General features: G+C 55.8%; 2 protein-coding genes across 2 annotated transcripts; one reads left to right on the top strand and one right to left on the bottom strand.

Annotated features, from left to right (window-relative positions):
- Nucleotides 1–2,497: 2,497 nt before the first annotated feature.
- Nucleotides 2,498–3,262, bottom strand: BJ171DRAFT_502264 (uncharacterized protein). The gene is made up of 2 exons (XM_053110757.1): nucleotides 2,882–3,262; nucleotides 2,498–2,793 (listed from the first exon to the last, which is right to left on the bottom strand). Exons 1-2 carry the CDS (start codon nucleotides 2,955–2,957, stop codon nucleotides 2,513–2,515), a joined length of 357 nt encoding a protein of 118 aa, XP_052967538.1. The 5' UTR covers nucleotides 2,958–3,262; the 3' UTR covers nucleotides 2,498–2,512.
- Nucleotides 3,263–8,434: 5,172 nt separating this feature from the next.
- Nucleotides 8,435–10,233, top strand: BJ171DRAFT_74449 (uncharacterized protein). Its single transcript, XM_053115876.1, has one exon. The coding sequence runs from the start codon at nucleotides 8,539–8,541 to the stop codon at nucleotides 10,159–10,161; it is 1,623 nt and encodes a 540-aa protein (XP_052967537.1). The 5' UTR covers nucleotides 8,435–8,538; the 3' UTR covers nucleotides 10,162–10,233.
- The last annotated feature ends 544 nt before the right edge of the window (nucleotides 10,234–10,777 follow it).

Raw genomic sequence — 10,777 nt, 5'->3', positions numbered from 1 at the left:
AAAACCGAACTCCAGACAAACGGGGGGAACGGGGGCAACCCGCAGGTATACCCTGCGGTGGCCTGCCTGCGGTGCGTGAAAACGCAAAGCGCAGCACAGGTCACGACCCACTGCGCCGCGCAGTACGCGCAGTACGCGCAGCACAGCGTCGGAGATACCATCTCCTACACTTGGTTGGCTTCATCACGGCCACTCGGACATTTTGGATAGGGTTCGGCCATTGCGGGGGCCTGCGGCGTCAGCACGCCATTGCACACGACGTCCACGGCTTGCGGACACATGTCGGAAGCATCCGACACACACGACTTGACAGGGGTGAGGGCACAGGCGGTCCTGTCCCTCAAGGGTTCTTGATTTTCTTTTTTGTTTTGGTTTTCAATTTTGGTTTTCTCTTCACGTTCGTGGAGAGGCAGGCGGCTTGCGCCACCATGCACCTCTCGCACGACGCACAACACTTGGTTTGTTTCTCCTTCGGGGGAGGGGGCGAGGTGAACTTCCTCTGGAGACGCGTGGACTGCATTGAGCAATCCACGGCGTTGGTCTCCTACTAGGGCTCCAGAGCCACCTAGTAGGGTCGGCCGTTTCCCGACTTCATGGGGCACTCCTTGGCCTGGTGTCCCGGTCGGTGACAGAAGAAGCAGGAACCATGGCGGAGGTCCTCCTGCTTCTGTCTGTCCTTGGGGGAGACAGTGGCAGCTTGCTGGAACCGGGAGCGGGGAGGGCCACGAGCCTCCATGGCGTTGACGTCAACGTCCATGGGCTCAGGCATGGGTCTTGCGGGCGGGGCCGGGCGAGGCGGACGGGCTGGGACGTGATGAGACCGATGGCCGCCTGCCAGCTGCGGGTAGAACTGGCGGCCATGGTACTGGACGTTGTCGAGGTTCTCGGCAACGTCCATCATCACGTCCAGGGACTTGCGGGCATCAGGGTTGCTGGCGATGTACTCTCTGATCTTGGGCTTGAGGCCCTTCTGGAAGAGGTACATCGCATCAGCAGAGCCCAGCTCCTCAATCTGGGAGGAGAGGTCTTCAAACTCCTCGATGTAGCGGGTCACAGAACCACGCTGCACGAGAGAGTATAGCTTGTCACGGGCAATGAGTTCAGCATTGGGGCTGCCGAAGCGGCGACGGAGGCGGTCCTTGAAGTCGTCAAACACACCTTCGCTCTGCTCGTCGAACCCTTGGCGGCGGTACCAACGGTACGCCTGGTCCTTTAAGCAGAGCTTGGCGGCGACGATGTGGTGGGTGGGGGCGACTTGGGCAGCATCGAGGTAGTCCTCGAGTTGCTGCAGCCAGTCCTCCACCGAGGAGGAGCGGCTCTTCCCAGTAAACACTGGGGCACGGAAGGTCTTGAGGAAGGCTTCCGGAAGTGGGCGGGGGTTGCTCATGGCAGGGGCAGGCTCCAGGGACAGAGAGGAGAGTCGGTCGGCAAGAGAGGCGGGATCCAGCTTGAGGATCTAGAAAGAGGACAAACAGGACGAAAACAAGACGAGGATTTCCGATGCTACCATGTAACGTCCACTACTGGGACGTTGGGGCAAGACGGGGAGGGAGGGGGTACAAGACAAGACAGGACGGGGCAGAACAGGGCGGTGCTAGGCTACTCTAGCGGACGGGTGAGCTCGGGGAGCACTTACGTTTATTCACGATAAAACCGAACTCCAGACAAACGGGGGGAACGGGGGCAACCCGCAGGTATACCCTGCGGTGGCCTGCCTGCGGTGCGTGAAAACGCAAAGCGCAGCACAGGTCACGACCCACTGCGCCGCGCAGTACGCGCAGTACGCGCAGCACAGCGTCGGAGATACCATCTCCTACATACCCCCTCCCTCCCCGTCTTGCCCCAACGTCCCAGTAGTGGACGTTACACTAAGCCTTGGATCTAGAATAAAACTTTGGCTTCACACTTGACACTCTGTGTCCCAGTCCAGTCCCCGCTCCTCTCCCTACGTTCGAGTCTTGCATTAGGACTCTTGCGCACTTCCCTGCTTGCCCCGTTGTCCAGTCTTGACAGAGATATTGGGTATCTAATATACAGCCCACTCCATATCTAATGCAGAAATCCGTCGTCCTGATGCACGCCCACTCGAGACCTAATGCACGGCTGATCCACTCTAATACACACGACCCGAAACGTCTCCATGGTTCATGGAGTGACCCCGATCGCTCTGAAACCCGTCTCACTCCATGGGTCCTGGATGATCTGGCTGAAACCTCTGGCCAGGATCGACAATGAAATTTTTTGAATTTTCTGTATTTTGAGGGTAGCTGGCAACGACGACAAGTTCCCACTCCACGAAACTCATTTTTAATACACAGCACTGACACAACCACACCCTCACTCGACAACATCACTCCTTGAGCACCAAAGAAGGTACAAATAACACTCACTCCATTCAAAAACTAATACACAACCCCGACACACCCTCTCCATGAATCCAGGAATCTAATACACAAGAGCGTACAACTCACGGATTGTGGAGGGAAAATGGATATACCCGAGCATCTCCGGATCAATATCCTACTATGGAGCGCGGGTGGAGGTTGAGATCAGGGCAGAGATGGAAATCACTGGTATGGCATCCACCCCATTCGCCGCAGTGCCGGGCATGATTGGCAGGACCAGTGGCGGGAAGAGCACACCCTACAGGAGTGATTCGTGTTGGTGGGTGTTGGCGCCCTGGGATTTGGCGCGTCGATTTTGGCGGGATTCCTGGCCCATAAATTCGGCTCGTTCTGAGGGTGCTGTTTGTCCTCCAGGCAGTTGGGCAGCAGCAACACTCAAGACCGTAACGTAAGTGCATTTCCTTCCGTGATGATACTCTATGCATGTCCGTGTGTCATGCTGTGCGATGACTAACATGATGACTCGGCATTGCCAGTCTGCACGTTCCATTCGCAGAAACCAAAAATGACAAACGCAATCATGCTCCTCCTGGCCTTCGTCCTCTGGCCCATTGCCCACTGCCTACTTCATACTGCCTCTTCTACGGCCTATACTATCATTACCTACATTGCCTATATTACCTATATTGCCTGCTATCTTCCGGCACAAACCATCCTATCCATCGCATTCCGCGATTACTACGCGTCGCACGTCACTATCGACGCCTCAAGACATCCTTGCCCATCCATGGCACATCCGAGACCATCCATGGCACATCCGATCCATCCGAGCCTCGCTCGCGACACCAAGACCACCAAGCTCGATACTCTCCCGTCTCAAATGGGAACCACTCCTGGAACATGACTCTGTTGATTTGATATGATTTGATAAGCCCTCTGCCGCCGCCCATCACCAACTGGCACTTCAGTTGAGACCTCCAGCTCTGTCTGGAACCACCGTGGCTCCGGCCACACGCGAGACTGGTTCATTAGTCTTCGCTTCAACGACCATTGTGGTCGGGTTTGAACGCAAATCTGGCGGCGGCAGAGGCGGACCTATGCCCAAATTCACACGGCATACGGACACTGTATTCGATATTTCGCATGCAATACATTCCAATTGCACTTGCGTTCTTCCCACACTACTTGCGGGACCACTTGAACAGACCCATCCATTTGGCTATTACTGTCGCGATTCGGGCATCCTCGGCGAGTCGTGCTTGTTCTGCAATTCGTGCTTGTTCTGCAATTAGTGCTTGTTCCTCGGCGAGTCGTGCTTCTTCGGCGATTCGTGCTTGCTCTTCGGCTCTTACTCTCGCCTCTTCAAACCCTGCTGCGACGGCTGGTTTGGCTTTGATGTATCTGGCAACCTCGGCTCGGATCTCTGGGGTGTTGAGGTAGATTGGCTGTGGTGGTAGGAGGGTTAGTTGAGGGACTGGAGGAGTGGTGACAGGTGGCTGGACTTACCAGGATGATGACTGGGTGGTGGGGTGTTTCATGGGACCAAAACACAACCCCGCCGGATGGAGTGAACTTCCAATCACCAAAGAGGGAGTGTGGGACCTTGGTGGTGTGGATGTCATGGCGGATCCATTGGCGAGCGCTGCGTCGGTCGATTTGGGTCCACTGGGACGATGCATGTGGGTTGGATGCGGTGGTAAAGTTGGAGGGATCTTCGTCGGAGCGAACCCACTCGTCACCGCGACGGACCCAGAGGATTTGATTGCCACCCGATTGGCGAGACAGAATTGAGTTGCCATCAGGTGAGATCGCCACGGAGGTCACATAGTTTGCGTGTCCCCTGAGGGTGTGCTTCACCTGGCCTGTGACGACATCCCACACCTTGATGGTATTGTCACTGGAGCCAGAGACAATCCACTTGCCATCGGGTGAGATCGCCACGGAGAACACCCTGTCTGTGTGTCCCTCGAGGGTGTGCTTCAGCTGGCCAGTGGTGGAATCCCACACCTTGATGGTATTGTCACTGGAGCCAGAGACAATCCACTTGCCATCGGGTGAGATCGCCACGGAGAACACCCTGTCTGTGTGTCCCTCGAGGGTGTGCTTCAGCTGGCCAGTGGTGGCATCCCACGCCTTGATGGTCTTGTCCTCAGAGCCAGAGACAATCCACTTGCCATCGGGTGAGATCGCCACGGAGTTCACACTTCTTGTGCGTCCCCCCCCCCAAAGGGTGTGTTTCAACAGGCCAGTGGTGGCATCCCACGCCTTGATGGTATTGTCTCCTGAGCCAGAGACAATCCACTTGCCATCGGGTGAGATCGCCACAGAGTTCACAAGGTTTGTATGTCCCTCGAGGGTGTGCTTCAGCTGGCCAGTGGTGGAATCCCACACCTTGATGGTATTGTCCTTTGACCCCGAGACAACAATCTTGCCATTGGGTGAGATCGCTACGGAGGACACCCAATTCGTGTGTCCAGTAATTGTCATCACACACGGATCCCAGGTGGGTGCTGGACCGCAAGTGACCAGGAACGGGATCTTGTCCTCGAGCTGGTCGGCATATGTCTTGTAGATCACCGTCTCCTTCGGTGTGAATGCATACCCCGAGTTGTACACCTGTGGTGCACTCGCGATGATCGGGTCGGCAAACTCGCGGATGAATCGATACGTGTCCTTGACCAGTTCCTTCGTGGTGTCGTCGATGATGGTGCTGGGTGCCTTGACGACCACTCCTCGCAGCACAGCCAGTTGCTCGATGATCGGCTTGACCACATGTGTGAGCGATCCACACTCGAGCCAGAAGAACACATGCGTCTTGACGAACCGAGTGAGCACCACAGCCACATCGACAGTCTCGGCCGACTGCCACACCGGACTCGACTCGGCCACTTCTTCCACACACCACACAAAGTGTGTGATCCAGTGGGCGACGCTGTATCGCAGCGACGGTGTGATCTTGTCTGCGACCCTGTCCTCGAGGTCAGGGATCTTGTCGTGAAAGTCGTAGATATCGCAGATGTTGACCACTGGCCCGTGCGAGAGGATCACACCGAGACATCCCTTGGCAAACACCGTGTGGAACGAGCTCGACACATGCCACGGATGGCCAGCCGATGCATCGCCGAGGAGATAGTCCGCCACCGACTTGTGGTTGAACTTGACCTCGGTGTTGGTGGACTGGCTGCCTCGGGGACCCAATCCATTGGCGCCAGGATCGAGGACCAGGCTGAGGCTCGTGAGACACTCGCGAACGACGCCGATCTCGAGTCCAAACACATCGGCGATGATCTGCGGTGTCAGGATCGACTGGGCCGTGGCGATGGCCGACACCACCGTGACCAACTCGGCCGGGTGGCTCGACTGCGAGTGGATCTTGGCGAATGTCTTGTTGTACAACTGCCCGACATCGGCGGCGCTGTCGTTGATGTCCTTGATCGTGGCGAGTGTCACTGGGCCGTCCTTGGATGCTGCGTCGACGGTGTTGAGGATCAGGTTGATCCACACGAATGTCTTGGACTGGTCCAGCAGGATGGCGACTGCCTCGGTGCGGTCCGAGTCACTGAGAGTGTCATACACTCGCAGTCGGTGGCGGATGTACACCTCGAGGTCACGGATGTTCTCCTCGCTCGAGGGCTCGATCGTCTTGGTCGGGACTCCATCGAATGCTGCCTTGATGTCCTCCTCGGGACGGGATGTCAGCAGCAGCTTGAGCCACGGACGGGTCTTGTTCAGTTCGACGAACCGCCAGGCAAGCAGACTGAGCAGCTGGTCGCGCGGAGAGCACTCGTCGAGTGCATCCACCAGGATCATCACTGATCCCTTGGGTCTGTAATTGCCGATGGCTTCGAGTGGATCGGCAATCACGGCCTTGAACAGCTCGGGGATGCTCATCTTGTCGAGACTGTCCTTGGAGTGACCAGCATCGAGCAGCTTGCGGCCGATCGGCGAGTGCCACTTGCACAGACCGTATGCGATGGTGTTCAGCACCACTCGTGGATCGCTCTTGCGGGTGTCGTTGTACTTGAGGAACAGCGCCGACACCAGCTGGTTGGTGGCTGTGAGGATGTTGGCGACCTGAGCGGCAGCGACAGACTTGCCGACACCAGCAACGGCATTGACCCACAGGACAGTGTCGGTGGTGTCCTGGTTGACCCACTCAGTCGTTTGGTCGAATAGCCACTGGCGAGTACCCTCGACATACAGATCCTCGAGTGCCCTTCTGTCGGAAGAGGAGTCGACAGGGTCGAGGAGGGATCGCAAGGCGTGGTCTTGTTCGGCGGTGAGGACGACACTACCGCCTTGTGTGTACACATCGCCTTGCTTGTCGGCAATGGAAGTCTTTGTTATGAGCTCACGAATATTGGGGACCAGTCTGTGGAATATCAATAGTGTGAGATTGTATCAACCGTTTCACTTGTGGATTTGATGATCTCACCTCTTGAGAGCGTTTCCATCCGCAGCATCGAGGGCCTGTAGCTTCATCAACTCAGTAAAGGTTTCACGGATCGACATTGGTTTGTTGTTGAACAACGGACTCTTTTCATGGATCGGGGTGAAGTCAGGGAACTCTTTGACCGACGGGAAATACTTCTTCTGGAATGTCTCGCCATCAATCTCTCTGGTGGACCACATGAAGATGGGCTGGATGATGACAGATTGTCCACTCTTCTCACCATCCTTCATTCTCTTGAGAGCATGTTGGATCTGCATTCACAGGATAGGTGAGTTTCCAAATACAATCCAGTTATATGCATTCAGACGCACTTACCTCGAGAAACTGGTTGTCCTTGAAGTTCTGAGCGTTGTAGGTCTGCTCTAGTCCAGCCTCAGAGAGGATCAGGACAATCACGTTGGATCGATAGAGACCGTTGATGAAACCTTGTTCCCAGGGCATGCCGTCACAGAGACAGAGACTGTCGAGATAGGGATGAAGTGCCATTTGGCCACGCGGAGTGACAGCGAGGGTTCCATGCAGAGTCGTGGCATTACCGGCATCACTTCGGGCTCGGTAACTGTGGGAACAGGCGTTAATTGGATGGAATTGAATCGCACAGTTTGGGCCGAGAAACCACGAACCTGATGAAAACATGGTGCTCTTCAAAATGGCTTTGACACTCCCAATGTTGTGTGGGTACTGCCGGATAGTACTCCTCTGGCTGCAAGACTCGCTGGGGCTGTTGGATCTCGCGTTTTGTTGCGTTTGGCTTCTTCTCGTCTTTGCCTCGAGAGTTCTCATAATCCGCCTTGGCATTCTTGATCTTGTTGATTGCACCAGGCTTGAGGTCAATCCCCTTCATCTCATCCTCGGACATCCGCAGAATCTGTCTTGTAAATTGAATTAGAATATGGCCAACAACCGCATCCTCAATATCAGGGGTACATACCGAGTCGATGGTGTCGTAGTCATTGTCTATGAGGAGCTGCTTGTATTTGACCAAGTAGTATTTTTGAAGAAACTCTGCAAAGGCCAAGAGGTCCTCGTTCATCTCATTGGTGTGTAATTTCTCACTGGTTCCGTGTGAATCACCTTGTTCTGTGGATACCATCACGTGTGAATGGATCACATGGTGAGTACAAGATCACATGACAAACCGGGCGGAATAACCGTTACACCAACTTGCCCAAGCCACAGCTATCCCAACATCCCAATGCCGTTTCCCCTCGTCCAGCGACACCTCCTAGCACACAACGGTCCCCAGGTAACAACCCAAGCTCCAGTTCGAGACCTTTGTGTTTCGCATGTAGCGACCCTCACCTAGTGCGACCATGGCTTGATCGTGCGACGGCGGCGAGTCTGGTACTTCCATGGCCGCGAGGGAAAGTTCGAAAGTGCTCTTGGTGTGGCTGGTGAGAAGGGGACGAAAGGGAGACAATGCGGGAGACAGACGAGCGGTTGGTTTTGTTGGATGGCCAAGTCACTTTGAAACAGAGCGATTCATTCATTTTACAGCTGCGCATGGCTCCAATCGGATGGAATGGATCATTTGAACCAATGTATAACCTGAATGAGTCACGGGGTCCTTGTGCTTGGGCTTCACACAGGGACATCATTCACAGTCGGATTCCCCGCTTCCCGTCGATGATTGCATCCCACTCCACAGGACTCTCACCTGATCTCGATTTTGCGGGATTCTGAGCGAGAGAGAATACACACACCAACAGATAAACCACACCGCTAAGCTCAAAGCCAGAGATGGCGGGCAGGACCTCCAAGAATGCCAAGCCAACTGTAATCCAGCTCAAACGAGGACGCATAGCGAACACCTCTGTCAAGTTCCGGCCCCCCCAATCTCCCTCTCCCCCTCCAGCCCCCCTCCCCTCCACCCCCCCTCCCCAAGGCCAGATCGACATAGGAACCATCGCTGCTGCTCTTTGGACAAGCAGAAATGAAGAAGAACAGAGAGAGGTGCTCGAGCAGATCCCCCTCGAACAAGTCCCTGCAGAGCTCTTCTTCTGGGCCACCCGACACCTCCTCGTCACCCCCGAGTGCGTGTACTGCGGTGCACCGTCAACAATCGACGAGAAAGGCCACCGCATCTGCAGCAGAGGATGCGAAGAGAAGTACGGACACTTCAAGATGACCTGCTTCCACGCCTGGGCCGCTATGTCCAGAGGCACCGCCGCCAGGGCGGAAGAGCTCCTCCACAGCACAGATCAAGCCATCATCGAGGGGTTCAACAGAAAATGCGCCGCTGCCTATGCACGGATCAAGCCTGACTTGACACCAGGCGCTCCCGAGATTGACCTTACCAGCAGCATGAGCGACAGCTGCGGCGAAAGCGACGACGAAGATCTGTCGGCCCTTGAAACCCTCAAGGCCCTCCAAACCAAGCTCGCCAAGAGCGCCGACAAAGCCAAGCTGTCTACCGGCGCTATCGAGATCATCCAAGACACCCTCAAATCGGTTGAAGACGTCATCGAGAAGATCAAAGCCGAACAGGCACAAAAAGCCCCCCAAAGGGCTACCCAGAAGAAGGACTCGGCGTCCAAACCGCCCATGATGAGCTACAGCGAGGCTCTCAAGGCCAACATCGCCAAGGCCACAGAGCACGTCCAGAGCCTCTCTGGAAACGAGAAGATGGCCGAGTGTGGCCGTATCCTCACCACCGGACGAGTCCCCAACATAGAGTTGAAGATCGTCCCCAGCGCCACCAAGCGACCGGCCTGGATCTCGGGCCACATCAACAACAGCAGCATCACCAACGAGCCCCTCCGCGAGAAGGTGAACCGAATGGAGTGGGTCTACGTCAAAGGGATCCAGCGACTCCCCTACGGACTCGTCAGAAAGACGTTCCAGAGCATCGGCATCCCCAGCCGCGAGATCGCCGATATCTCGTTCCCGGAGAATAACGTCATCGAGATCCTGATCCGTGACGCGGCAAAGAAGGAGGAGATCCTCTCCAAAATCCTCAACCTCCCCACCGACAAGGGAAAGAAGCTGAGTCTCCTGACCGGCTACGATCCCATCAAGAAGAAGCTCCAAAAGTCCCAAACTAAGGAGAATGAGAAAGAGCAGCTCAAGACACACATGCTGCAGTCCCTCAACCGCGTTAAGAGGACCAAAGACTTCACGGTCAAGAGGAGCCTCCAGATGCAGATTCCCCTGGCATACCGCCAGGAGTTTGACCGCTTGGCCAGATCCATCCTTGACGGAGAGACGGTCAACCGCCGCGACATCCGCATCGAGGCCACCCAACTGGATAGGCCCCAAACCCCAAACGACTGCGCGGAACTCATGGACCTGAGTGGTGCAGACGAAAACAACGAGAATGGTGACGTCAGCGACGCAGAAACCATCACCCCCAATGATAAGTGAGAACCCAACAGGAGGCGGCGCTCTACGGACAGAGCTGACCGTCGCATCCTTCAACGTCCGTGGCCTCCATGCGAGGCAAACCGCTGTCAAGAACCTCATAGAAGACCTCAAGGTCGACATCCTGGCCACCCAGGAAACGCTCCTCTACCCCGGAGCGACCAACCCGTGGAAGCAGCTGACGGTCGTCGAACACCGTCGAACAGACCGAAAGGGTGGCGGCATCGCCATCCTATACAACAGCAAAACCATCGATCCCAACGATCTAAACGTCGAAGGGATAGACCCGGACGGCCTGTTCACCTGGATCAGGTACGGCAGCCGAACATACATCGGATGCTTCTACCTGCCTCCGGGACTGGACACAGTCAAGTTCAAGCGAGCGATGCAGTCCATCAAGGAACAATGTCGCAAACCCCACGCCCAGGTCATTGTCATGGGCGACTTTAACACCCGCCTCAGCATGCTGAACCCTCAGCAGAAACGGCGGAAGAGACCAGCTATCATCATGGAAGACACAATACGAACAGCCAACATGCGAGTCGTCGCCCCCATAGCCGTCCCAACGCACACATGGACGAACGGCAACCAAGTCTCCACAATAGACTACATCCTGGTA

This window comes from Polychytrium aggregatum (genome assembly GCF_025602895.1).
Source record: "Polychytrium aggregatum strain JEL109 chromosome Unknown BJ171scaffold_15, whole genome shotgun sequence".
NCBI classification, from domain to species: Eukaryota; Fungi; Chytridiomycota; class Chytridiomycetes; order Polychytriales; genus Polychytrium; species Polychytrium aggregatum.
Note: the sequence above shows the minus strand (reverse complement) of the source record. Positions and strands in the feature narration are given on the sequence as shown.

What these genes read in the sequence shown, in the direction of transcription:
- BJ171DRAFT_74449 (XM_053115876.1), top strand. Translation starts at nt 8,539, where the DNA reads ATGGCGGGCAGGACCTCCAAGAATGCCAAGCCAACTGTAATCCAGCTC.
- BJ171DRAFT_502264 (XM_053110757.1), bottom strand. Translation starts at nt 2,957, where the DNA reads ATGGGCCAGAGGACGAAGGCCAGGAGGAGCATGATTGCGTTTGTCATT. An exon ending in CTGCGAATGGAACGTGCAGA is followed by an intron (nt 2,794 to 2,881) that starts CTGGCAATGCCG and finishes AAATGCACTTAC; the next exon opens with GTTACGGTCTTGAGTGTTGC.